The sequence below is a fragment of the Canis lupus genome, chromosome 11 (genome assembly GCF_003254725.2).
Source record: "Canis lupus dingo isolate Sandy chromosome 11, ASM325472v2, whole genome shotgun sequence".
Lineage (NCBI taxonomy): Eukaryota > Metazoa > Chordata > Mammalia > Carnivora > Canidae > Canis > Canis lupus.
In genome coordinates, this window is record NC_064253.1 from 73,750,459 (window position 1) to 73,777,418 (window position 26,960).

At 65.4% G+C, this 26,960-nt stretch overlaps 2 protein-coding genes across 4 annotated transcripts in view; both read left to right on the top strand.

Moving 5' to 3' along the window:
• The first annotated feature begins 2,533 nt into the window (after window positions 1-2,533).
• GSN (gelsolin) overlaps window positions 2,534-26,960 on the top strand; it is a 41,459-nt gene continuing 17,032 nt past the window's right edge. The window contains exons 1-4 of one of the 3 annotated variants that reach the window (XM_025432965.3): window positions 2,534-2,598; window positions 11,904-11,979; window positions 25,468-25,672; window positions 25,903-26,057. In XM_025432965.3, the coding sequence (XP_025288750.1) occupies window positions 25,477-25,672; window positions 25,903-26,057 (351 nt within the window). In that variant the 5' untranslated portion in view covers window positions 2,534-2,598; window positions 11,904-11,979; window positions 25,468-25,476. Of the gene's footprint in view, window positions 2,599-11,903; window positions 11,980-24,136; window positions 24,291-24,356; window positions 24,407-25,467; window positions 25,673-25,902; window positions 26,058-26,960 lie in introns of those variants that run through there. The other 2 variants (XM_025432963.3, XM_025432964.3) reach the window with 2 other exon arrangements.
• Window positions 21,178-24,034, top strand: LOC118350188 (synapsin-1-like). Its single transcript, XM_035696705.2, has 3 exons — window positions 21,178-21,885; window positions 22,348-22,473; window positions 22,614-24,034. Exons 1-3 carry the CDS (start codon window positions 21,708-21,710, stop codon window positions 23,267-23,269), a joined length of 960 nt encoding a protein of 319 aa, XP_035552598.2. The 5' UTR covers window positions 21,178-21,707; the 3' UTR covers window positions 23,270-24,034.

Genomic DNA, 26,960 nt, shown 5'->3' on the forward strand with positions numbered 1-26,960 from the left:
TCTTTTCCCGAGGCGAGCTTCAGGAAGGGCTGCATCCTAGAGCCCTAGGGCACCTCGAGTTCTTGAGTTCTTCCCTGGCCAGTCCATCCTGCTCTCTGAGTTTCTCGGCACTCATTTGCCCACATCCGTCACCCCATTTAACGAAGGTCCCACGGGCGTTCTCTGTGGAAGGTGGTCACCTCCAGATGGTGGTCTTAGCCTTCACAGGCGGCCAGTCCTCACAGGCCCAGTGAATTAACCATGGTCATCATGTCCCAAACTTTATTTCCGAATTCTGCTTGGTTTCGGTGTCCATCCCTGATACTGTCAACTGTTTTGGGGGTGGGGTGGGGGTTATGGTACCAACACAGGTGCCACGTGAGGCCCCACTCCTGTGAGTGGGAAGAGGCATGCTCACAAAGGGAAGCAACACCCCCAAATTATCTGGGTGTGGCCTCACTCCTGGGGGAGGTGGTGGGGAGGTGGTCTTCTGGCAAAAGGATCCATCAAAGTCCTTCCTTGAGAGGGGATCCATGTGCTCCAGGACAGAGGACATCCACTCTGAAGGTGAGGATCCAGAGCAGAAAGGCCTTACAGATGCCCAGAGCCAGCGGGGAGGGGGGTACAAACAGGAGTCTGGAAAGATGAGAATAAGACACCAAGGCACAGGGGACTTGTTAGCACCCACGCGAGGCCACCTGGGCCCTCCCTGACTAGCCGGCCAGGCCAAGATCTATCTATCCTGGCCAGCTGTGGAGTCGCAGCGCAAAGCACTAGAAGTTGCTCGGCCCTCCAGTACAAGTACCTGCTTATGGTCGTCGTCGTCATCCTCATCATTTTCCCTTATTTTTGGTGGCAGCCCACGCGCACATGCTTCTCCAGTACCAAGTGGGGCCGGCACAGGGCTCTGTGCGTGAAGCTGTGCTCCGCTGGCCTCAGTCTCCCCAGGTCTACAGCGAGGGCTTGGGCCAGATGCCCTCTAACACCTCCTCCACCTCAGTCCAGTACCCTCCAGTTCCACGGAGATGCAGATTCAGGTCACAGCATGACTGTAACTACTAGAGACACAGAAGGGGCGAGGGGGGTGGGGGAGGAGGGAGCTGGGGTCTCCCAGGTGCTGTGGCTCCGGGGCTGCTGCTTGGTGGGACAAACAAACCCCAGGGAGTGAGTACGTGTTCTTGGTCGGTCTGCTCTGGTCCCCAGAACTGGCCATCTGACCTGGTGCATCCTAGTGAGGGGAGATTCCCGGGAGCCGAGCCCCGCAGCCAGGTGGGAGTGATCTGGTCTGGGCGACAGTGATCTGGTCCAGGCTGGAGTGATTTGGTCCAGGCAGAGTGATCTGGTCTGGGTGGGAATGATCTGGTCCAGGCGGTAGTGATCTGGTGCACGCAAGAGTGACCTGGTCTGGGCAGGAGTGATCTGGTCCAGGTGGGAGCGATCTGGTCTGGGCGAGAGTGATCTGGTCCAGGCTGGAGTGATGTGGTCCAGGTGGGAGTGATCTGGTCCAGGCCGGAGTGATCTGGTCCAGGTGGCAGTGATCTGGTCCAGGTGGGAGTGACCTGGTCCAGGCCGGAGTGATGTGGTCCAGGTGGGAGTGATCTGGTCTGTGTGGGAGTGATCTGGTCCGCGTGGGAGTGATGTGGTCCAGGCTGGAGTGATCTGGTCCAGGCCAGAGTGATCTGGTCCAGGCCAGAGTGATGTGGTCCAGGCTGGAGTGATCTGGTCCAGGCTGGAGTGATCTGGTCCAGGTGGCAGTGATCTGGTCCAGGTGGGAGTGATCTGGTCCAGGCTGGAGTGATCTGGTCCAGTGGCCTGCTGGGTGAGTCTCAGTGACTGCAGGAGGCCAGGCTGCCCGGCTGCTGAGCTGCTGGGCCAGTGTCCCGCCCGGTGCCATCGGAGCCATTGCTCGGGCTGTTTCTCAGATGCACCTGAGATACTCCTGAGATGAAGAAAACACTACTTTGTTTAAAAGCCACCGTGTGCTCGTCTATTTTGATAAGGTGGATTTTCTCAATCACCTAAGATAATGTCTGCGTCACACTGGTGACAGCTCCGTGGGTGGAGAGTCCACAGCACCTGCGGGTGCAGAGCCTTCCCGGGGCCCAGGGCATCGGCGACCCATGGGGTGGGGGGGTCAGGACACTGCTGTGGCCGCGGGCCCAGAGCTGCGGCTGCTGGTCAGGAGCTCCCCGCAGGGCGTGTCCACTCCAGGACCTCAGGGCGCTTTCTTTTCCTCGAGGTCCCGTTTGAAGGACAGGACAGGGGTGCGCTTGGCATCTCGTGTTCTCCCTTTCTACTGGGGCGGGGACACGGTCTCCCTCCCTTCGTCCAGGGGGTCTCGCCGCTGGCGCCTCCCCTTCCGCGGTCTCCCTCCTGGGCTCCCTGGGCTGGGTGCCCCGGTGCCCCCCTCCCCCGCCTCCCTCCCCTTCCCCCCTCCCCCGCCCTCCCCGGCCCGCCCTCCTCCTCCTCCTCCCCGCCCTCCTCCTCCTCCCCGCCCTCCTCCCCGCCCCGAGGGCCGCCCCGCCCCGCCCCGCCCCGCCCCGCCCCCGGGAGCCCCCGCCCGCCCGGAACCGTCCGCGCCGCCGGACCCCGCAGCCCCGTCGCCAGCTCCGGCCGCAGGTAGGGGAGGGGCGGGGAGGGGCGGCCGCGGACGTGCCGGGGCTCCGGGGCCGCGGGGTCGGCGGGGGCGGGGGCGGGGGCGCCCCGGGTGCGGGCTCCGGAGCTGGCGCTGGCCCCGCCGCGGAGGGAGGGAGGAGGGAGGAGGGAGGAGGGAGCACACGAGGAGGGAGGGAGGAGGGAGCGGGGTCCCCGGCCGCCCCGACCCGGCCCCACGCGCGATGCTCGCCCCGACCTCCCCTCGCCGGCCCGGGGCGCGGACGCTCGGACCCGGACCCGCCGACCCCTCCCCTCCCCCCCCCGCCCCTGCCCCTGCCCCCCGCTCCCTCCCGGCTCTCCCTGAGGCCCCCGAGCGCGTGGCCGTGACCGCAGCCCCCCCCCCCCCCAGCACCGAGCACCGAGCACCGAGCACCGAGCACCGAGCAGGGACCCCGGGCCTCTGGGCGCCGCGGGGGGGGGGGGGGGCTCGTCCGCACCTGCCCAGGCGCAGCCCCTTCCTCCCCGCCAGAGCGGCCGCGGCCCTCAGCACCCGCCCCCAGGAGCCCCGGGGTCAGGGCGGTCCTGGGCAGCCCGGCCCGACCCCCCACCTGCGGGGCTTTTCCCTCTTTCTCGCATCCGCTCCCCTTCGCCCCCACACACCTGGGGTGCGGGGCGGCGCTTCCTGGGGATGTTGGGGGGACGGGCTTGGAGCGAGGAGGGATGGGATGCGGGACGGCACCCAGCTCCCCCGAAACCCCCCTTCCTTTCTGAGGCCTTCTATTTATAAATGCCGGGGAAACTGTAAACAGCCCGGGAGCTTGGGTTGGCACCGGCCAAGAAAGTTTGTGTGTGAATCAGGGAAGGAAACTTTACTCCAGAATTTTCCAGCCTTTTTTTATTATGGACTAGCAGGAACCTAGGAAAGCACCTAGGAAAGCGGGCAGCTCCCAGGGTGTAGGGGAGGGGAGGGGAGAGGGGGGGAGCGGGGATGCTGTAGGGTTTGCCTCACAAGGCATTTCCTTCCTTCCCTCCTTCCTCCATTCAGTTCAACACTTCCCTGGGCCTGTGTTCTGTGCCTTGCCCGGTGAGAGCCCAAAAGCCCTGAGGAGGACAAAACTCGGCCCTCAAGATACTTCCCATCCATAGTGCTTGACATAATCGTTCAATTGTGAGAGTAATTTCAACCTGTAAAGGGGTGACTGAGTCTGTCTGGGCAACCCGGGCCTCAGAAATGAGCGAAAGGTTCCCAGGAGCTAAAGCAGCCGGAGGAAAACACATTCTGAGACACAGGGACAGTTTGTGCAAAGGTACTGGGGTTTCCTGAGCAGTCCATGGCTGGAGCGGCAATGGGTGCAGTTGTGGGAGTTGAAACTGTAAATGAAGATCGTGAACTAGGGGTTTGGACTTTATCCTGAAGGCAGTGAGGAGCTGAGGAAGGTTTTGAGAACAACAGTAAAGACTCACGAGTCTGGTGGCTGATGGAAGGGATGCATTCAGGGGATGCATTCAAAGGGCAAACAGAGGCAGGGGCCTCTCAGGAGGGTGCTGCATGGTCCAAGCCACAGTACAGGCCCGAGGCAGAGCAGCACCCCCAGGAGGGATCCGAGTTGCAGATTCCAGAAGCGCCCAGAGGCCTAGAACCTGCTATAAACTTCTAAAAGCAGAGCACAGGCCCGTAGCAACTGGGTAAGGCTGCTGAGTGCCTCTGAGGTTTGCGGTGTTGGCTTTTTTTCTTTCTTGTTATTTTTAAAGTGGAAAAAAAAAAACGTTCGAGGCTTCAGACGTGGAGAAGGGTGTAACATGAAGCCCAAGGCTGCAGGCCCTCCCCTTTCCCCAGAGGGAGCACAGTTAGCAGTCGGAGCGGATGCTGGGTGCTGGGTGCTGGGTGCTGCTCTGACACCCCAGGCCTGAGGCCCTTGCCCTGCTGTGGGGTGTGCGTCCTTCCTGACCAGCTGCCAGGCAGGGGCGCCTGGGGGCTCGGCCGGTGAGCACCGGGGTGTTGGTCTCCACGCAGGCCTTGCCCTTGGGTTGTGAGTTCGAGCCCCCCCTTCGGGCTGCACACCGGTGGGGGCGGATCACTGAGGTGACCTCCGCGTGGTCTGCCCTCCCTTGCTGAGCCCACGATCTCTGGCCTTTCCAGCAGCTACAGTCTTACCACGGCCTCTGGGTCCGCCGGGCGCGGGCTCAGCCTTAGCTCTGCTGAGTGGCTTCGGCCAGTCTGGGCTCGGGGCCTCAGGTTCCATCCGTAAACCGGGTGCTGCTGTTGCCAGGACCATAATTCCCAAAGCCGCCCTTTAGCACACGTATAACCGGGGGACACTGACATCCCCTTGACTCCTCGCCATGTCGCCAAGGTAGGCAACCCCCTTCCCCTCCACGGACCAGATCCAGGCACCCGAGTCTGAACCACGGGTGGCTTCCACTGGCAAGGGGACGGCCAGGGGATGGCGCGGGCCCCACAGGCCCCTGAGGCCCTGACGCCCCACGACTGTGGGTTTTCCGTGTGTTCCGTGCGGGGGGCGCCGGCCCTGCAGCGGGAGGCCTCCTGCGAGCCCCAACTTCCCTGCTCCAGGGGATCGGGGCCACGGGGGCACTGGATGCCCTGCGCTGGGTCGCTCAGTGACATGGGGTCCCAGCCAGGGCCTCTATCCCCACCACCGGGGGAGGGGAGGGCAGGGGGAGAGCCTGGCTAGGCCCTCCCTGTCGGCTGAGTGGGCGTGTGTCCTATTTCAGCCTGATGTGGTTTGTGTGCTTAGGGACGCTTAGGGATGCAGGGCCTGGGTCCCACCCCAACCCGGGCCTCCCCCCCTCCTGCCCTCCCCGCCCCTGCCCTGCCCCACCGCCACAGCAGCAGTTTGAGGAGCGGTGGGCGTGGTGGGCAAGGCTCGGGGCTCGGTTTGGCCACAGACACGGTACTGGGTGACGCGGGTGTCCTGCTCTGGGCCGCGGCGTCACCGTGCACGGAGGCCTGGGCAGGAGCGCTGGGCTTTCCAGCTCCGCCGGCCTTGGAGCCCGAGGGCTGGGCGCCCGGACACGGCGTGACCTCAGGCTGAGCCCACGGCCGTCCTTACGGGTGACCTGCACGGCAGCAGCCTGCTGCGCCCACTCAGCTCTCTGCGGCCCGAATTGTTTGCCCCCTGCTGCAGAGGAAGCCGGGGCCTTCTGCTCCTTGATGTGCCTTCTTCCGTGTTCTAGAAGCAGCGAGAATCACGGCAGGGAGCATGCCTGCCCGTGTGCTCCCCGGCCCGCGGCCAGTGCCACGCAGGAGCTGTGGGCTCCATATACCGATGGGAACTGGAGGCTTGGCCTAGACAGATGGGCTCGTTCGCCTTTTTGGAGCCTCGCAAGAGGCCCGAGGATGTCCTGAGGGGCCCCAGTTTGTGGATGAGGCAGGTGACGCCTGGAGCCGCGAGCTCCCAGGGCCCAAGTGACGCTTCTGTTCCTTCCTAGGCCCCCTGCGGCCCTGCCTGCCTGTTGCACCCCCTGGGCCCCTGCGCTCAGTGCTCAGGCTGCGGGCTCACAGCATCCCTGAAACCCGCTCTCCCCGGGGCTCCCGAACAGGGGCCAGCCCTAGCGTCTCAGGGAACCCAGATGAAGGGGTCACACGGGTGGAGGTGGCGGTGGTGTCACTTATCTTGCAAAACTGATTGAACAATAGCGTGGTTATCCTCCGGCCTCCACAAGGATCTCACCTGGGTCTGGCTCATTTGTCAAGCAAAAGCCGGACTGTGTCTGTGGGCCTGCAGGGTGGGGCCGGGCCGCCTTCTCCTTTCCCAGGCGGAGGCCGGGCCCTCGGGCCTCGGGAACTACCGGGTTGACTTTTGGGGAGTGGCGAAGTGGTACGGGTGGCACGCCCCTGGGAAGGTGCTTCTCCTCCCTTCCTCCCAGGTTTTTTTTTTTTTTTTTCCTCTTTCCTTTTCTAATTATAACAAATCCTTATGATAAAGGACATCTAGAAAATAAAAAAAATAAAAACTGTCCATAATTATGCCAGTGTGAGATAATCGCTGCTAACATTTGGGAGCATTTCCTTCCTGATATTTCCAGCACATTTTTTTTTTTACCCCTATGTAATTGTGATCATACCACATTTATAATTTTTCTATTCTGACTTTTTTTTTGACTGTTATTTTTTTTTTAAGATTTTATTTATTTATTCACGAGAGACACGCAGAGAGAGAGAGAGAGAGAGGCAGAGACACAGGCAGAGGGAGAAGCAGGCTCCATGCAGGGAGCCCGACGCAGGACTCGATCCCTGGGACTCCAGGATCACGCCCTGGGCTGAAGGTGGCACTAAACCGCTGAGCCACTGGGGCTGCCTTTTTTTTGACGTTATGACATAACATAAATATTTTCTCATGTTATTAAAGACTGTAAATTTAATTTTTACAAGAGTTTGAGAAGGAACCTCTAATTAGATAATGTCTATTTCTATTTAAAATCTTGCATTTCAATAGTCTGGGGGATTAAAGAAATGAAATAATGCATTTTATTTGTAAAAAACAAGTCTTTTTTTTTTTTTTTTTTTATGAACACGCTATATGCCAACCTGCTTTCCCATCCCTCTGTCATAGCCAAGTGGGGATAGGCCTTGGTTCGCCACTCCTCCCTCATTAGGCGTTTAGGCTGCGTATAAACATCCTGCAATGAACAGCCTGGTATATAAATTAGGCTTCTCTCGTTATTTCCTAAAAGAGGGCCGAAGAAATGGAGTTACTGGCTCAACGCTTCGGGTCTCACGGCTCTGGCTGCACTTTGCCAGCTTGCCGCTCCGAAGGCCCTCGCAGCCTTGCGGGTGGAACGGAGGGAGCTGGTTGTCAAAGTTCTCGCTGCCTCATTGGGAGGCTCAGGGACCGTCTCCCCGGGACCTCGTACTTCATTCATTTGTTCAGCAAATACAAGTGTGGAGTTGGGCATCAGGAGGGGTAATGTCTGTGGGCCCCGCCGAAGAAGCCGGGGAAAGCCTGTTGTCATGTCCGGTCCCTGCTCAGGACTTGCCACGAGACCTTGAGCTTAAGCCAGGGCAGCTGCTCTGCCCAGGTGCTGTGGCCGTGACCATCCCCCGAGGGCTCCTCTCCCCACCGGCCTTTTTCCAGATTCCAGCTTTTACACCCAGACCCTGGAATCGCCCGGCCCCACCCCTCACTTCACGACCTGGGATATGCAGGCCTGGCGTGTCCACAAGCACAGGCGAGTCCTCTGGTTGCTACTCCAGCTCTTGGGAGATGTCAGAAGTTCTCATTTAAACCCAAAACGAGTGCAGTTAGTAAAACCAAGGCCTGGGAAGATGAAGCAACTCGCCCAGGGTCAGACTCCAGCTTTCCTTGGCGGCGTTGTCTCAGGAAAGCCGTTTCCTTCTCTGACTGGTTTCCCCCAACTATGAAATGGGAAACGGCACCTTCCCTGGTTCCCCTATTTCTACTTTTCCACCAGTTGAAGGTTGGATTTCAGGGTCCAGTGGCGGGTCTTGGTCAAACGGGGTGCTTTTTGAGGCCCCGTAATTCTGCGACGTCAAGAAAGATGTCTTTAAACCCTCTCGCTCAGCGATACCGCGGTTGGACAGGAGCGATGTTCCAGCAGATCTCAAACTTCTCGTGAACATGAATCACCTGGGGATTTTGTAAAAATGCAGATTCTGGGGTCAGTAGGTCTGGGGTGGGGCCTGAGGCTCTGCATTTCTAGTGAGAGTCCCAGGTGACAGCAGAAGTTGCCGGCCCAGGGACCACACTCTGCAGAGCACGATTCTAAGTCCCTTGCGAAGGGTCCAGACTGGGGCCTCCTGTCTTAAGGTCTTACCCTAGAGGCTCTCTCCACCCGTCGTATTTGCCTCCCCCTGTTCCCTACGCAGAGTCAGAATGTTTAGTCCGCAGCTGCGAGTTTCTAGAATCTGAACAGCCCTTGAAATATTTTGCTGCCTAATTGCAGAGCGAGGTCGGGCCCTTCTTTAGAGAGCGACTCGGCAGGAAGGCGTCTGAAGCCGGAGAAGCAGCTAAAGGACCTCACATTCACCTCAAACGTTCCCACCACAAGTTTTTATACTTAAGATTGTGGACATTCTTCTCTCCTCTCCGTAGGAGACCTCAGGAGGCCTCAGCAGGTTTTTTATGCCTCTGAGCCAAGAATGGTCTTTACGTTGTTAAAAGGCTGTAAAAAGAAAAGAAAACAAAACAAAACAAAAAAAAAAACCAACACCAACCAAGTAAAAACCCAAATCTAAAAGCAAAGAAGGAGGAATATGCACAAGACGAGGTACAGGGCCTGCAAAGCCTGATGTATCTACCAGCTCACCCTTTACAGTAAAATTCTGCAGACCCCTGATCCAGAGGAACCACAGCTTTGAGTTTTTCTCTCTGCAAGAGACCTAGGCTCGCTGCGTGAGGCCCAGCGGGGCCAGGATGGGGGGAGGCAGCCTGACTCGGGGGGACCGTGCCGACACCTCGGTTGTGTGCTGCTGAGCACATTGCTTCTCCCCTCTGCGCTTGGTCCTTGCTTCACAGAGTGGGAACAGTGATGTCTGCCCGGCAGTGCTATGAGGAGGAGGCATGAGGAGTTTACTGCCGGTGGGTGCCCAGGAAGCCACCACTGCCTCTGGGGCAGCCACATGAGCCCTCCGGGATTGCTGGACAGGTTTCATGTCCCCCCGCCCCCAATCGGAAAGTCCTCCCAACGTGCTGGCAACAGTCTTCCTGGAGGAAAGCGCCTGTGGCTTCAGCCCCGCCCCGGGCACCTACACGGGTTCCTGGGGACTTGCGCAAGGTCAGCAGCAGCACAGAGGCCAGCCCGGTCGTCCGAGGGAGGGAGGCTCTAACAGGATGTAATTCGTTCCACAGGCGCCAGCGGCCCAGCCCCGGCTGGTGAGTGCGGGAAGGAACCCTGTCTTCGGGGCTCCCTCCAGAGCATGCGGGCCAGTGGGCCGGGGTCAGTGGTCTGCGGACTCTGTTTTTAAGTTGCTGCAGCCGGAAGGCCCAGGATGGAGGACACAGCAGCTTGGAATCGGGGGCAGTTAATTCTAAACCCAGCCCAGTTTGCAGCTGGGGCTCCTGGTGCGCAGCCTGGAAGCGTGTAATGCTGTTCTTTGCCCGTGGGCGGCAGCAGCTGCGCCCGCAGGCGTCCCTGGGAGCCTGTGCTGTGAGTCCGTGTGCACACCTGTGCACGCATGTGACTCCCTGGCTTCTCCCTCCGGTGACTCTTGAGCGGCGGGGTCCCAGCCCTGGCGAGGTGCCGGGATCCCTGGGAGCAGATGTTAATCCAATGCGGGAGGCTCACCGGGAGGCGGACGCAATGCGGGGTGATGGGGAAGGCCCTTGGGAGCCCCGAGGAGCTCACCCTCACGGGAGGGGAGCTTGGAGCAAACTTCCTGGAGGAAACGGGGCTTGGTCATGAGGAGGAGAAATGAAGACTGGGGAAGGGAGAGAGTTCTAGAACAGAGGGGACTGGGCCAAGATTCCCTGCGGGCTGAGGGGGCAGCTCGGGGGGCTGGAGCTTGGAGGTGTGTGGGTGGGCGACGGGACCTGGGGGGGCTGAAGCGCCAGGGACCCGCACCCAAGACCACGGAGGACACGAAGTCCGCTGAGGGTCTTGGACCTTAACCACGGGGCTCTCCGAGAACGTGGTGGAGCGTGAGCAGGGGAGGGATGTGTCTGGGCTTGCACCGGGGAAGGGGGCGGACAGGACCACTTAGCAGGTGGGGGCTCCGGGGTCACCCACGTGGCAGGCGGTGGTACCTGGACCCGGATGTGGGCTCCAGAGGGTGCGTCTGAGCAGGACCGTGAGGGCGGGACAGGGCCCAGGGTGTTGGGGGCTGAGCGACGGCGGGCAGGGGCCGAGCAGGGAGCAGGTGCTGGGATGGCGAGCACTGGGGAAGGAGCACACTGCGCCCGGGAGAGGCAGCGAGGAAGAGGAGGCTGGCCTGTCCCCGCACAGTGAGCAGTGGAGGGTCACGACCAGCCCAGCTCTGCGCTGCTGTCCCGGGGAGCGGGACGTGCCAGGCGGGCGTCTGTGGGGAAGGCCCAGGTGGCGCGGACAGCAGTGCCTGTGGGTGAGCCGCACATCCCCCGGGGCCCCTGCTCCGCCCCGGGCCGCTCCCCGACTCACGGTGGCAACGTGGGGCTGCTGGCCGTCGGTGGGGCGGGGCCCATCTGTGTGTGGACCCGGGGGACCGGGGGGACCGGGGGGTACCGGGGGGACTGGGCCGCCAGGGCTGCGCGGGCTGCTGGACCCTCCGGGGCTGGGAGAAGCTGCTTGGGGCGGGAGCCCCCAGGGTGGGTGACGGGGCCCTGGGCTGGCGGCCGGGCCAGCTGTCCCTGGAGGCGGGGGAGCTCACCGCCCGTGGAGAGGGGCCCCTGGGATAACCCGGTCCTCCCGGGGGCTCGGCTGGGGCACGAGTGGGGACACCGCGTGCCACCAGCCCGCGTCCCCGGGCTGCCCAAGCACAGCGTGAGAAGAGCGTGCTTTCTGGGAAAAGGCTCGGGACCCAGTTCATAACCAGAGCGAACATGCACCCTGGCTGGCGCCCTGGGCGTGGCTCGTGTCGCCCTCTCGACGCCCTGCATCTGGCTCTCAGAGGACGCGCCCGAGACAGAGGGGAGCGACCCGACCACCTTCTGCAGGTGGTTAAGCGACGGGGTCTTTTGGTCCCATCCCAGAATCCTGATCGCAGCTCTGACGTTGACCGTGAGCTGGATTCAGACTCGCACTGCGGTTGCCTTACACGCGGTGGGATTCTGGGCGGGATGAGTAGAGGCATGAGGTCTGGAATGATGGAGGTGAGAGCTCTGCTTGCCCTGCCCGGGACGGAGCTCGCCTCAGTGCCGGACGTCGGGTCTGGTGCCGTCTGTAGGGGAGGGTTCATCCGGAGCTGATGAGGGGGCGAGGGGGGAGCTGACGCCCGGTCTGGGCTGGAGGACAGCGGGGATACGGCTTGTGGAAGACCTGGGGGGCCCAAGGTACCGTCTTCCTGCCTAAGGAGCTGCGGGCAAGCAGGGCGACAGGCCTGTGCTGGGGGACGTGCGCGGGTGGAGGCGGGACCCGAGGGGCGAGCCTAGCCCACCAGCAGGGAGCGAGCGCCCATTGCCTGAGGTGGCAAGTTGAGGCCCTGGGACCACGGTGGGGGGGTGCAGGCGTGAGTGCGAGCACCAAGGGGGATTTTTAAGGATATATATATATATATTTATTTGACAGTGAGAGAGCGAGCAGGGGCAGAAGGGGTGGGGGCAGCAGGCTGCCCGCTGGGACCCCAGGACCCGGGACCTCAAGCCTGACGCCCCACCTGGGGATTGGGGCAGATGACCTTGAGCGCCTAACCCTGAGATTCTTGGCCGTTGTTACAGGTGGTGCTGCTGACCCAGCGCGAGCCCGCCCGTCCCAGCGCCTCTCCGAGCAGCCCTGCCCCCCGCAGCCCTGCAGGTAGGTGCAGCGGACGCCCCAGTCCTGAACCAGTCCGGGCGCCCGGGGTCACCGGGCACGGGGAGGCGGATTCGGAGGAGGTCCCCGCAGTTCCCCCAGCTGCGAAGCTCGGTGTCCCTGCCTGTGGCCTCCCTGCTCGGCGCCCTCCCTGGCCAGGGGGTCGGGCAGGGGATCCTGGGTGCCCCCCCCGCCCACCTGCTGTGGCTGCTGAACCTCTTTCCCTCTCGATGCCTCTGTTGGCTCTTCTGCGAGAGGTGGATCCCGGAGGTGCAAGGACGTCTCCGGGCTTGTTGACCAGGGGAGGAGTCCCCGCCCTGCGAGCCTGAGAGTCACGGGGCAGCTGGATGAGTCACGCTCGCCTGACGATCAGTCACGGGCGACCCGCATGGGGGCTCCGTGCAGGGGTGCAGGGCGTGGGTGCTGCCGTCTGGGCTGGAAGCGCGAGACCCGCTTCATGGCCCAGGGTGGGTGTCAGGGGTGCCTATGCAGTGGGCGTCAGGGTCTCCCCCCTTCCTCTAACGGGGTCATCGTGAGGACTGGATGAGCCTGTAGATGCTCAGGAGTGTGGAGCGGAGAGGCGGGAGGGGCCGCTTCCAGGGGGAGAACCAGCGTCCCGGGCCGGGGCCAGGTGCATGTCTAACAGCAAATGTGAGTGGCTGGGACCCCCCCCCCCCCGCCCCGCAGCTGGTGACCTCACCCTGGAGGGGCTGACAGGGGAAGGGGCCGGGGACTGCGGTGTGGCCTTGCAGGCCGCGGCCCAGCCGGCTTTCGGGGTGGCTCTCGCGGAGCCCGTCCTCCTCCCCAGGGCTCAGCTGCAGGCCCTTCTGACGCCCCGTGTGCGAACCCCGGGACCCCTAGCAGGCCGGCCAGGTGCAGGTGGGCACCCACTGCTTGCCAAAGGGCCAAGCAGGGGCCCAGGGCTGCTCTTGGCTCTGATGCTCCTGCTCTCGGGTCTGAGCCCCGACGGCCCCCAGAGCTGACTTGCCTCAAAGCGACCCGTCACCAAAGACCGTGTTGGCAACAGTGACCGGGCCCTGCCTTCCGTCCTCCCCACCTCTGCAGACCCCGCAGGGCCGTTGGCTCAGCTCTGCCCCCGCCCTGGGCCCCTGGAGGGTGCCCGCCTCATGCCCACCCCTGCCGGGCTCGGCTTCCGCCAGGCCCCCCGGGAGCAGCGGCGTCCTCTCCTTCCCAAGGCCTCTGTCCCTGTGGCCCCTGGGGGGCCGGCCGCTCCGTGCATTGCCCCCTCCTCTGATCGCAGGGCCCGGTTCACAGGGTTCTCACCACCGTCCGGCCTTGAGCCCCGCACGTAGCTGCGCTTGTTCCTTTGCTCATTTGGTGAGTCGCGGGTGCGTGGGGAGGCTGGTGCCGCAGTGGGCCGAGTGCAGGACTCCCCGCCCCTCGTGCTGGGTCTCCAGAAGCCAGACCCCGCCTTCCCCAGCTGAGACCCCGGGGCCAGGGTTAGGGGAGCACAGGGGGCTCGTGGTGGCACCTCGTCCAGACGCAGGCCTCGGGCCTCCCTGGGAAAGCCGGGACCTGCCAAGCTGGGGAGGACGCCCCCGGGTGGAGGGAGCAGCGTGGATGAGGCTGCAGATGGGGAAGGTCCCAGAGCCCGAGCCCTGGAGCAGGGGAGCCCCTGGGAGGAGCCTGTCCTGTCCCCAGATCTGGAGGCTGTGATCCCGGCTCTGCCACAGTGTGGAGTCCTTGAGGCTCCAGGCGGGACGTGGCCGAGGCCCAGGAGCCAGGAGGGCATCCCTGCTCGCGTCCTGGTGGGGCTGGCGGAGGGTGCTGGGGTTCAGGCAGGGGCGTCGTGGGCGAGGCCGCGGGAGCCACTGCTTAGGGCGGTGAGCGGGGGCTGAGGAGCGAGCTGGGCGGTGGCAGGCCCGAGGGCTGGGCATCGGCCCTGGGTGCCAGGGGGGACCTGGACGGGTTTGGAGTCGAGGAGTGATTTGCACAAAGGGGTTTGAGAGCAGGTGGGAGGTGGAGGGGACGGCACGTGGCCGGTGGACACCGTAGACTGCTACCCGCCTGCGCAGAGGAGGACACTCTCCCGTCCGCCCTCGGCCCAGGCTGGGTCCCCGGCTGGATGGTGTCCCCCTGGGCGGCCCCCCTGAGCCGCGAGCACCACTTCCCTGCAGCAGCACGTGTGGGGCCTCCTGGGCTCCGGGGGCCACAGGGTCTGAGCCCGAAGCGTCCCTCTGGCCCAGCTGGGAACTTGCTGGTCACGCCCCTTAACGCCTCAGCCTCAGTTTACCCATCTGTGAAAATGGGGGTGAAGAAGGGTTGTGGAGGGTTAACCGCGGGGAGGGAGCAGCCTGAGCCGGTGCTGGCGTGGGCTGATGGCTCTGCTGTGCTTATTCCCGTCGGTGGGCAGTGGCCTGTCCGTGCCGCGACCTCCCGTGGGGGGTCCTCTGCGGCCGCACGTGTGTAATCCTCCCATCAGCCCCATGGCGAGGACTCCAGGGCCCAGAGAGAGACAGCGGCTGCCTCAGGCCGCCCAGCCCGTCGGCGGCAGGACTGGACCTGTTCAGGGCCCCTCTTGCACTTCTGCTTTGTAATCCTGAGAATTAAAAGCTGCAGGTTGAGCAGGGAGGTAACAGGGAAGGGCGTCCTGGGGAGAGGGGCTCCCCACACGCTGCTGGAGCATCCGGCCGGAAGGCCTAGGACATTGAGGCGGGTGGGCCCAGGCCTAGGTGGCCGCTGGTCCCAGAGGGCAGGTGGCAGGAAGGGGACAGAGGCGCCCAGCAGGGGCCACGGGCCAGGGCCCCCTCCCATGCAGCACCCCACGGGTCAGCGCAGGAGCCACAGTCTCCTGAGGGAGTTTGGGGCCTCACGGTGCTGCGTCGGGGGCGCGAGTGCCTGTGCGACGGCTGCCCTGCCCCCAGGCGCCTGACCCGGGGTGCCTGGCGAGGGTCTCTGGGAGACGCGCTCCAGGGCAGCTGCCGGCCCATCCCGTTGCCCCTGCGGGTCAGGGTCGGGGACAGGGACGGGGATTCCTGGTCCCTCCACACGCAGGTCACGGCTCGGAGCCTGGGCCTTGCTCTTCCCTCCCGGCTCCTCTCAGGCATCCCTCCCGCCCCCTGTGGCTGCTCCAGCCTCGGTGGCCCCGCCCATGGAATGGGCACACGCTGGCCACCGCGCTTGGGGCAGCGCGGCCGACGGGACGAGGCCTGGAGACCCCCACCGTGCGCCGTGGCCCATCCTCAGCCTCTCTGCGGCCTGGGGGGCGTCCTCTGGGGGAAACTGAGGCGCAGAGCAGCCGCGTGCCCTCCCCAGGGCCCCACCCCGGCCAGCGGCCTCCACCTGCAGCCTGCTCCTGTCCCCTCCCTGTCTTACCTCCTGGGCCTATCCTGTTCCCCGCATCAGGGGACGCTTTGTTTGCGGTTGTTTTTCCTAAGAAGTTTCCTCTGTGGTGTCACAGGATGACTCAGCCTGAGTCACGGGCGGCGAGGCCCAGGAGGAGGCGGGCGGCAGGGGAGCGGACGGGAGGGGGCCCGCCTGGGCCTGGCTTGTCCTGCTGCTTGACGGCTAGGCCTGCTGGGGGACGGCCCCTCACGCAGCCCCGCGCTCCCGGCCCCCACCTGCCTGCCGTCCCCTCCCGAGGAGGGAAGGGCTTGCGCAGGTCCTTGCCCTCGGAGCCCGGGGTTTCCCCTCCACGGGCCAGGGGAGAGCGCGTCCTGGCAGCTTCCTGCTTCCCACCGCGTGGCGCCCACCGTGAGCAGCCCTGGGGACCCCGGCCGCGCTGCGCAGGACGAGGGACAGACGGGGCGCCTGGCACGAGCGCGGTCCACACACGTCGTGGTAACTCTGCCTGCACCGGGCGAAGTGTTGAACCCCTCATCCGCTCTGAGGCCATTTAGCCCCCCTTAGCTGAGCCGCCACGGCATTGCTGTCCGGGGCCAAAGCTCCCGAGGTGCCCAGAACGCAGGTGACTCCTCTCGGGCTGCGTGGGGAACAGCTGGGAACCTGCCTTAATCACAGATCGGAACACGTCACGGAGGGAGGGGCCCTGGTCCCGGACCTCGTAGCACGAAGTTTGGGGCCCACACTTTGAGGGGACAGGACTTGGTATCTCAAAAGATGGCAAGTGCGACAGAAGGTATCTAACTGCAGATGTGACATGTACGTGGAACATGATGTAAGGATCTTGGGACGTGGGCCCCAGGACGGGAGTCCCAGGTCAGGAACTCCAGGACAGGAGCCCCAGGACGCAGGCCCCAGAACCAGAGTCCCAGGATGGGAGCCCCAGGACGCAAGCCCCAGGACATGAGCCCCAGGATGCAAGCCCCAGGATGTGAGCCCTAGGACATGAACCCCAGGGGACAGGAGCCCCAGGACTGGAGCCCCAGGACGGGAGCCCCAGGATGCAAGCCCCAGGATGCGAGCCCCAGGATGGGAGCCTAGGATGCAGGCCCCAGGACACAAGCTCCAGGACCTGAGCCCCAGGACACGAGCCCCAGGACGCAGGCCACATGCAGGGCAGGGTATGAGGAGCCCGGGCCCGTGTTGGGCGCAGACAGCAGAGTGTACATGATGCCGGGACGTGGCTCCAGGTTATAGGGCTGGAGACCCAGCAGCGGGACAGGCCCCTGAGCATGAGAGACCTGCTTCCGTGTCGGTGCCTGGTGCCTGGGGCCTCAACACAGCTCCACTCACAAAGGCCCACAAAGGCCCGGCTGCAGCCAGCGAGTGGGCGTGTCCCGGCCAAGGGGGCGGGGGTGGGGGAGTGGGGACGGGGGTCAGGGCCTGGGCCAGGCCTCAGAGGCCAACCAGCCTGGGCTGGGCCAGAGCCGGATGATTCTCCTCTGAGCCGCCCTCAGTCCTGCTCCCCGACCCCCTCCCACGCGCTCCTCCTGTGCGCTCCTCCCCCTGGCCCTCTGCACCCCCCAACCCTGCTGCTGCTGCTGCTGCCAGCACATCTGATCTGCATTCCAGGGCTGGGGGACAGAGCTGGCACCGCCGCCGCGGGGCCCAGAAGCAGAGAGACGCCAGCTGCAGTGGCTCGGGGCCAGCATGTCCTGAGCCCTGGGGCTCCTGGGGCTCCCCGCCTGCTCCCCCCTGGTCTGCACGCAAGTCCCAACAGCCTGCTGGGGAGACTGAGGCTGGGGAAGGTGTGGCCGGGGTCTCGCAGACGCAGAGGCGGAGCTGAGGCTGGAGCCCGCTCTTCTGGAGGGGGGAAACTGAGGCGCAGAGGCGAGGCCAGGTGGTCCAGGGGCGTTGCATGGGCTTGTTGGGGTGGCCCAGGACGAGCTGAAGGAGCGTTGGGGGGCCCTACAGGCCGGGCTTAGCCTGCCCTGGGGTTGTGGGAGGGTCTGGGGTGAGCGATGATGCACCGTCTGTGGGGAACTCAACTGCGCAGGGTGGGCGACCTGCAGGGGCAGGGCTGCAGGGGAGGATGGGCTGCAGGGGAGTGAGTGGAGCAGGGGTGAGCGGGCTGAGCGCCTGGGCCTGGCCTCTGTAAGCTGTCCTGGGCGGGGGGGCCCCTCTGAAGCCCCCAGAGGCCCAGGCCCTGCAGGAGGACGCCAGCCACCTGGGGGGTGGGGTGCTGGGCAGGGCCGCGGGGAGCACGCGGGGGCGGAGAAGGCGGACGGCCCGGGGTCCAGCTGTGGGCCAGACACTGGGGCTTGTGTCCGGGATCTTGGTTCATTCTTCCAGCTGGTTGTGATTATTTTCTGAGCCGGGAAAGGAACAAAAACATTCCACTGTTATACCTCTGCTTATGTTTAAGAGGGGACGGGACTTAAGAGAAAATAAACTATTAAAATTGAAAGGATTAGTAACAATAACAAATATTATTTAATCTTTGATTTCGTTTTTAAAAGATGTTGTTTACTTATTCATGAGCGACACAGAGACAGAGGCAGAGACACAGGCAGAGGGAGAAGCAGGCTCCCTGCAGGAGCCCGATGTAGGACTCAATCCCGGGACCGCGGGGTCATGCCCTGAGCCCAAGGCAGGCGCCAACCGCTGAGCCCCGGGTGTCCCTACTGATCCCAGGTTTGGCCAAGCCTGTGAGATCCCCTGGCCCCTCTCTGCCCCAGGACACGGGCTCAGAGAGGACAGGTCGCCTTCCCCAGGTCTCCAGGTGCTAAGTGACAGATGGAGACCCCGAGCGCCTGTCGTCTGCAGTGGGAGCAGAGCAGAGGCGGGCAGGGTGTCCGGAGACTCGCAGACGGGCTGCAGGCCAAGCAGGCTGTTTGGGTGCTGGCAGGGAGCCCCCTCCTGAGACCCCTCTCCATCCCTGGCACCAGCAACCATCCTGGGTCTCTGGGCCTTGGCTGGAGCCCCCAGCCCCCTCTGCTCCGCATGCAGGGGCGTCGAGGTCGAGGTTGAGGTCGAGGGGAGATACGGGTGCCGTGAGCTGTGCGTGCAGAGCTGGGATACACGCTGGGAGTCTGTGTTTGGTTGCAGTGGGCATCGAGCGCCTGCTGCGTGCCCGCCTGGTGCATGCCCCCCAGACGCCCGGCCGGGTGGCCGTCATCGTCCCACCTCGTAGAGGAGGAAACGGAAGCATTGCAGAAGGGCCGCTTGCCCACGTCCCCTTGCAGGAGGGGTTTGGGCTCTGCTCACACTCACCCTGGACATTGCCTCGTGTTCCCCGTGAGGGACGGTCGTGCGTCCTTCACCCAGTTGTCATCCTTGGCCTCCTGAGTCGTGGGGCTTGGCCCTGCTTCTGGGCCCCGCCATCCCTGCTCTGCCCCACACCTGCCCCCGTCGTGTTTCTGGAGGGTTCTGGCTGCAGGATGCAGACCAGACCCAGGTGGACGGGCTCGTGCTTCCTGCCGGAGCCCAGCTCAGGGGTCCTGGCCTTACTGGGCCGTGCGAGCCTCAGGCACAGAGAAGGGCCTCACTGAAGCAGGGGGGACCTGTCACTACTCCTGGGGTCCTGTCGTCCTCGTTCCCAGCACGACTGCTGGTCTGCGGAGCAACTAACGTGCCTGGTGGGTCCTGGTGGAGGTTGAACTCGACCCCCAGGCAGGCAGGAGGGGCCTTGGCCAAATGCACAGACGTTATTCGCCTTTGCTGTTTGTCTCAGGATACAAGCGCCCCAGGGTCCTTGGAGCTGGGGTGGCTCACTGGTCCCCTGAGTCCCGTCTGGCTCCCCGCAGGGCAGCTCATTACCTCTCCAGACACCGGCAAGGAAAGTGGCATTTTTGGACGTTTATTTTATGTCAGGCCTGGTCCTGGGACCCTCCGCATTTATGGTCTCCTTTGGTCCCCCCCACCAGCCTTCAGGAAGGTATTCTTACCCCAGTTTCATCCGCAAGGAGCTTCAGTCTCAGATACTTAACCAACCCCCAACAACTATGACTGAAGTGAGGCTCCAAGGCACACAGCTGGGAAGTGCTAGGTCCGGGGTATGAAGCCGGGTCCGGCAGGAGCGCGGGCCACAGCCATGCCCGGTGCTTTTCCCCTTCTTGGAAAGCCTTTCCCTTGCAGAAGGGAGAGCTGCCCCCCGCGGCTCCTGCTTCTGTGGCTCTGGCTCGGGCATCGCGGGTCCTGCCTCCGCAGGTGCTTGCAGGTGGGGACTGGGTCCCGGTGTCTGCTGGTCCCGGCGTCTGCTGGTCCCACGGCAACGGTGCCCGGTTGGGCCTCTGTCCTGCTGCTGATCTGTGTTTGAGCCTGTGTCTTCAGGGGTGGGGGATGGAGGGTGCTGGGGGTGCTGCAGGGGGGCTGGCGGTGCTGTGGGAGACTGCAGGGGGCTGGAGGGGCTGTGGGGACTGTGGGGGGCCAGGGGAGCTGCGAGGGGCTGGGGGTGCTACGAGGGGACTGTGAGGTGCTTGGGGGGCTGCAGGGGGCTTGGGGTGTTGCAGGGGATGGAGGGACTGGGGGGCTGCAGGGTGCTGGGGTGCTGGGGGTGCTGCAGGGGGGCTGGAGGGGCTGTGGGGACTGTGGGGTGCTGTGGGGGCTGGGGGTGCTGCAGGGTGCTGGGGGTGCTGCAGGGGTGCTGGGGGGACTGCAGGGAGCTGGGGGTGCTGCAGGGGGCTGGGGGGACTGCAGAGGCCTGGGGGGCCGCAGGGGCTGGGATTCAGCTCTCACCCCCATTTATGGCCCAGCCCCAGCTGCGGGACTGCCAAGCCTCCGAGGGCCGGCTCCCCGCCCCCGGGGAAGAGACCCGGCAGGAAGGTGCCAAATCTGGTGAAATCTGGCTGCTTCCGGGGCATGGGGTCGGGGGTGGGGTGGGGGCCCTCAACGTCCGGGCCTGGCTCTCAGCTCTAGGTGGGGCTACCTCCGGAAGCAGGAACGGGGCCAGTGGCTTCAGCCCCTGGGATGCTTGGCCTCTTGGACGCAGCGTCTGCCCAGCCCTCCTGGCCGAGTCCCCAGCAGCTGTCCACACCCGGGGCGCACGCGGCCGAGGCAGGGGCCCAGCCGCTCTTCCGGGAACCCTGTGCTGTCTCCGCTCTGATCGGAGCCGAAGCCCGGCTCCAGGTGCGCCCGCCAGGTACCCATTACCTGTGACTGAGAAACGACAGTCCCAGCTTGGGCTGCCGTCCGCAGAGGATGGACGCGAACAGCGCGGCTGGCCAGCCCTCCCCTGCGTGGGCCCCGCCAGCCGTCTCCCCCCGGGGCCCCCCTCCGTTAACCGGGCCCCGTTGTCCCCCTTGCAGACGGCTGGCCCGGCCCAGGGGCCTCAGGGAGGTCTGTAACCGCCTTCCGGCTCGGCCGCGCTGCTGCGGGGTGTGGACGCGCCGAGCCAGGCCTCTGCAGAGATGCGGGCAGGTCGGGGTCGTGCGTGGACGTTGGCGGGGCTCCTCGCCGTGTGTCGGGCCTCTGGGCCTCCTGGCTTCTCTGTGAGCTACTGTCCCTCTCCCACTTTATAGATGAGGAAACTGAGGCCCTGATCACAGGAGCCGGGGTTCCCAGGTTCTGAAGCACGTGTCCTTGCAGGTGCAGCGTCCCCACCCGCAGCGGGGCCCTGTCCGGTTTCACTGGGTTTCATAACCGGCTTCTCTGTTTACTGCCTATTGTTCCAATTTGCAAAATCCAGGGCTGGAGGGCGGGTGCTCCCAGGGGGACCCAGAGTGCAGACCAGCCAGGGAGCAAGCAAGCTGCGGAGAGGCTTCCCGGGAGTGGCCGGCTGCCCGCGGCACCAAGGACAACAGGGGAGGACAGGGGGTGTCGCCCCGGCGGCAAGGCCTCGCGCCGTGTCTGGGGGTGGAGGGTGGGGGGAGCCCCGAAGACCCGAGGACAAGCCTTGGGAGAACCAGGGCGCGGGGTGGTGGGGGGGGCGATCCCTGCCGCGGGGCACGGGTGTGCAGGGCCCTCGCTGGCAGGTACGTGGGCGGGAGCTGGGGTGCAGGCGGGTGTCTGAGTCCCGGGACGGGGACTAGGACACAGGCTCTCCTGGCACGTGGCCAGCCTGCCTCGCACGTCAGAGACTGGGCCCGGCCCTGGGTGCCCGTGGAGGCCCCGGGAACGGCCGCCCGGGTCTGCCTCCTGCTCGGTGCCCACGGCCTGGGGCTCCTGGGGACCTGCCCTTGTCCTGGGCACTCGCGGCGACTTGCTCTCCCAAGCTCCTGGGCTCCTGGCCCCCAGGCTTGGCCTGGGCTTCCCCGGTCTAGGGACTGCATCAGCCCGCCGTCTGGAAACGTCGCCGCAGCCCCTGCCCTGGCCGGAGGCCCCGCGGGACCCCTTGTACGGGAGCCTGAGCCAGGCCTCCTCCAGCTGAGTGGCCCTGAGCAGCCCGAGCCAGCGACGGAGGATCCCTGGGTCGGCCGCCCGTCCTGGCCATGGGGACCGTCCCGCCTGTTTCCTGGGGGCTGCGGGGAGACTCCGCCTCAGACGCCTGCCCGGTCCTCCCCCGGAGCGCGGGACCCAGGGCTGAGCGGCGTGCTGCGCTGCTGGGGCCATGTCTCCCCCAGAGGCCGGGGCCTGGACCGTCTGAATCCGAGGGCCCCCCGTTTACAGGTGGGGGCCCTGTGGGCTCTGGGTGGGGCTGCACAGCCCGCGCTCGTGGCGACGGACGTGGGGGACGCATCCGGAGTCAGTGGCAGCGGCGGGACCGAGCCCTCGGGCCTCCTCCTTCTTACCTACGGGTCTTCAGCACCCGAATCCCCCTGCTGCCTTGAGGGCCTGCCTCCTCTTCCAGGCAGGCAGTGGCCGAGGCCCCGCTGCCCCCTCCCTGTGGCGACAGTCGCTGCCCCGTGCAGGCTGCGGCTCCGGGCGGGCGGGGCTCTGCTCCCGGGTCTCCAGCACTGAGCCCCGGGCTCTCGGGCTAGACCGTCCCCTGGGGCAGGGACCCTCGCGTTCTCTCCGGGGCGGGGATGACGATGGCATTTCCTCCTCCCACTTGCTTGTATTTTCCCAACAGTCTAATGAGCAGCCATCCCTTTAAGTCTATTTTTAATGGAATTATTTCTTTTTAAAAAGAGAAACGCCAACACCAGCGCCAGGGGACGCATTCTCGGGGCGGTTCCGAGCCCCTCGGGGCGGTTTCGTCTTCTCCTCGGGGTGAGCGTGTCGAGGTGGGAGCCACGTGCCCGCACGATTCGCCCCGTAAGCGTTCAGGGCTCTGAGAATGTTCTGGTCACCCATGGGCGGGGGGGGGGGGTGCTCGTGCCCGGTGACCGTCCCTGGGCGCCCGCTCCAGCCTCGGGCAGCCGCTGCCGTTGAAACTCCCCCGTTGTCCCTTTCAGGGAAACTGCAGGCGCAGGCTGGCATCTTCCCTCCTGACTTTCTAAGGATGCATGTGGGGTGGGAGCCGTCCCGGGTCCTGGGTTCTGGGACCGTCGGCTTTCTGCGCTCAGAGGCCCGGGTGCCTCCTGGGGACCCACCGGGTGCCGGGCCCAGTCCGCCCTCGCCTGTCCCCATCCCCGTCCCCGTCCTGCACCGAGCCCTCGCCGCTCCTCCCTGTGCTTCAGGGACCACCCTCCACCTACATTTGGCTGCGTCTCCGCGAGGAATACCGACAGGAGCGGGACATGGGTGGCACCGTCCTCAAAGTCGGGGAGCTGCCCTGCTCTCCAAGAGGGAAACTGGTTTATGTTACATCAAGGGCCTGGGGAGGTGCAGGGTTCTCGGTCCTCTGAGTCCCCGGAGAGGGAAGGGCTCCAAGCGCAGGCTCCGTGGGCCCCTGGGACGCCCCACAGGCCCCGGGATAAAGTTCAGGCCCTCGCGGGGCGCACGGGCCCCTGTGACTCCTGCCACCCGCTCACCCCTTCTCCCCGGCTTCAGGCTGGGCCCGTCCTCCTTCCTGTTGTTTGGCCTCCGCCTGCGCCGTCCCCCTCAGCCGCCCTCCTCCTTGTCCCTTGGGGCCCAGGTCATAAGTCCTTTTAATCATGAAGCCTTATAATCCCTACGGTCCCCATCGCCTCCTCTGTGCGTCCCCTCGGCTCTTCATCTGACCCCACGGACCCCGTAGGCGGCAGGAAGTTGTGGGTGGTGCGGGGCGAGCTGCAGTGTGGGCAGCAGAGGCCGGGCAGGCGGCCGCAGCTTGGGGAATGGGGGCAGGAGCGCCCATGTGCCCGGTTGCAGGCCAGGCCCTTTGCGTCGACGCCGATTTAGTCCTCGGCAGCGACTGCCACGCGGTGGACGGTGCCCGGGGAGGCTGAGGCCTAAAGGCCTTTCACCCGCAGCGGAGGCCGGGGCGGCCCCAGGTCCCCAGCTCCCCACTGTGCATCCGTTGTTGCACTAGGCTGTTGGGAGACAGGCCGGGGAGACAACTGGGAGACAGCGAGGGTGGAGCAGGGCGGGGGTGGACGGGGAAAGGCCTCTGGGAGCCGGAGTGTACTTGTCCCAACACGATGGCGGTGGCGGGTGCCTCTAGTGGGACAGTGGGCGGCGGGGTCGGAGGGGGCCCAGGGGTGCGGAGAGACCTGAGACCTTCTCTACCCCTGGGGAGCCGATAGCTGAGACCTGGGGCTGGAAAAAGACACGCAGCCCCGAAGGAACCCGAAAAACAAGCAAACCCAGAGCCAGCAGCGCCCACTACAGGGGCCAGCTCGGTGTTCAGGGCGAGAGGGGAGCCCCGAAGCCTCAGCTGAGGGGGGCGGATCCCGTAGGCTGCTCCGGGGGCCAGAGGGCTTGAGGGCAGCAGCGGTGGGCACTGGGCGCTGCGGTAGGTCCGCCCCAGCCCGTCCCCTCCCGTCCCCTCCCCTCCCACCCTCCCGGAGGGGCGGTCCCGGCACCGGGCCTTTATAGGGCGCGGCGGGCGTCGTCGTCCCCAGTCGGCGACCATGGCCCCGCACCGCCCGGCGCCCCCGCTGCTGTGCGCGCTGCTCCTGGCCCTGTGCGCCCCGCCGCCCACCGTTCCCACCGTTCGCGCGGCCACCGTGTCGCGGGGGGCGGCCCCGGGGCGGGTGCCCGAGGCCCGGGTGAGTGCGGGGCCGGGGGGCGCCCGGAGTAACTCTCTATTGTAAGTTCTTGCAGATACAGCGCTAGGAAAGGGGAGTAAATCAGGTGTAGGATGGAAAAACTGTTTTGTTGCTTTGTAAGTATCTCGGGCTGCGGCCGTGGGGCCTCGGGGCCTGGCCTCTCCCCCAGGCGCCCCGCCTGCCCGGCCCCCGCCGCCCGGGGTCGCTGCCCGCTGCCCGCTGCCCCTCCCTCTGCTGTCGCCCTCTCGTGTCGACTCCCCTTTCCGCCGACTGCCCCTCGCGCGGCCCCGCCACGGTGCTTGTGGGCCTGACGGTCATTCCTCTCCCTCCCGAGTGCCCGCCCGGCCGGCTCTCCTCCCCTGCCCGCTTCCCCTCCCCGGTGGCCCCGAGCCTGCCCCCGCCCCCGCCCCCGGGGCTAACCGTCCGCTCCGCCCCACCTCCCGCATGCCTGCCTCTCCCTCCCCTGCCGCCTCCTCGCCTCCTCTCAACAGGCTCCTGCAGACCCTGCCTGCGGCTGCTCCCCTTTTTCCAAGAAACAGACTGGGGTGGGATGTGGGGGGCGGGCAGGGGGAGGAGGCGACAGCGCAGGAGGCCACTTGGGCTCGGTCAGCTCGCCCCGTCTTGGGAGTGTGACTGTGACGGGGACGTGGATGGACGCGGGGAACCTCCCAAAGAGCAAAAGCAAGCGGGCTGAGTGCCCTCGGGCCAGTCCCCTCCTGCGTGGGCCCCGCGTCCCCATCTGCCGCGGGCGGTTGGGTCCTGAGCTCTCCGAGGACCCCTCTGGTTCTGAGAGCTGCTGTGGAGGCCGGAAGGGACCCCTGAAGCCCCGGGGACCCCGGAGCTGCCTTCGCCATGTGAGGGGTCTCCCCAGGGTTGCAGAGCTCCCGCTTCTGGAGCTCGCGGCTGGCTGTTCCTCCTATGCCCTCACCCCGCTGTCCCATCCGATTGGCACTGGGAGGGGGGTGACGTGGAGCCTTCGTCCGTCCACCACCTGTGAGCTGACGGGCAGGGTTGGGGGCCTACGCCCGCCCGGCCCCGCGTGCCGGCCCCGCTCGCCCACGGAGACGTCGCGTCAGGGGCTCAAGTGAGCCCTCCTGGGGCTGGAAACCGCCCTCCCTCGCGCCCTGGGGTCTCGGCTCTGAGGCGCCGGCCCTCAGGCCCCGCCGGTCTCTTGCAGCCCAGCAGCATGGTGGTGGAGCACCCCGAGTTCCTCAAGGCGGGGAAGGAGCCGGGCCTGCAGGTGTGGCGCGTGGAGAAGTTCGACCTGGTGCCTGTGCCCCCCAATCTCTATGGGGACTTCTTCACGGGCGACGCCTACGTCATCCTGAAGACGGTGCAGTTGAGGAACGGGAACCTGCAGTATGACCTCCACTACTGGCTGGGTGAGGCCCCTGCGGGGTCGGGGTCCCCCAGGCGAGGCCCCGCGGTGCTCTGTGCAGGGGACCTGTGCTGGCGCCACCCGGGGTGTTAGGGTGAGGCAGGTCGCCTGGTGCTCAGCCGGGACCCCTCATCCCACAGTCACCCCGCATCCCGCCCCCTCCCCACGTCTCCGGCCCTGGTCCGCGGGGGGCCGCCCCCGGGAGCCTTGCTCACCTGCCCTGACGCTCCGCAGGCAAGGAGTGCAGCCAGGACGAGAGCGGGGCCGCTGCCATCTTCACGGTGCAGCTGGACGACTACCTGAACGGCCGGGCTGTGCAGCACCGTGAGGTCCAGGGCTTCGAGTCGGCCACCTTCCTGGGCTACTTCAAGTCCGGCCTCAAGTACAAGGTGGGTCCCGGCGTCAGGCACGGGTGCACCGGGCTCGCTCCAGGCTCTCTCGGGGCCGCAGCTCGGCTTTGGAGGGGCCCAGCCCTGGGTTTGGATCCTGGCCCGTCCTCGCTGCGCGACCTGGGGCAAACCACACTCCTTCTCTGAGCTTCTGATTTACCTCAGAACGGAGAGAAGACAGTGCGTCCAGCCTCAGGATTGTCTCCCTCGCCCGGCAGCAAGGGGTGGGCCGCAGGGGGGGGGGTGGGGGGGTGGAGGGGTGGGGAAACTGAGCCCGGGCTTCCCCAGGGCCCGTCCCGTCCCGTTCCCACGGCCCTGCCAACAGAAGGCCCCGGGCCGGTGTGGGCACGGGCACCCTTGACCACATTCCTCATCGTGTCGTTAGAGTCTCCCTTGAACTTGGACTCTGGGGAGTCTCGGCCAACCCGGAGCCCCCCCCACACCCCGCAGCCCAATGGGGCCGAGCAAAGCCAGCCAGGAGCCCCCGGAGGCCCTGTGGGTCAAGCCAGCGTCCTGGGCGCTGGAGCACCTCCCTCTGCACTCGGTCACGGGAGAGCCTGCCCTGCACCCAGGCAGGGTGCGGGGAGGGGTAGCTGGCAGACGCTTGCCCCGGGCTTGCCCCCGGCAGGACTCAGGGAAGGCTGTAGGCTAAGGAGGGGGTCACAAGCCCTGACGGTCAGATGGGCCTGAACGTCAGAGTCCAAAAATCTCATTTGAAGGGAAGGAGGGAAACTGAGGCACAGCAAGGTCAAGCACCTGGCCCAGGGTCACACAGCAAGTCACCCAGAGCCAGGAATCGGCTCCCGGCATCCCAGTGCTCTTCCCACTACACCTGGCCGGCCTCAGGAGGGGTGAGGCCCCGGCCTGTGCGGTTGCTGTGCCGTGTGGCCGTAGGGGGTCATG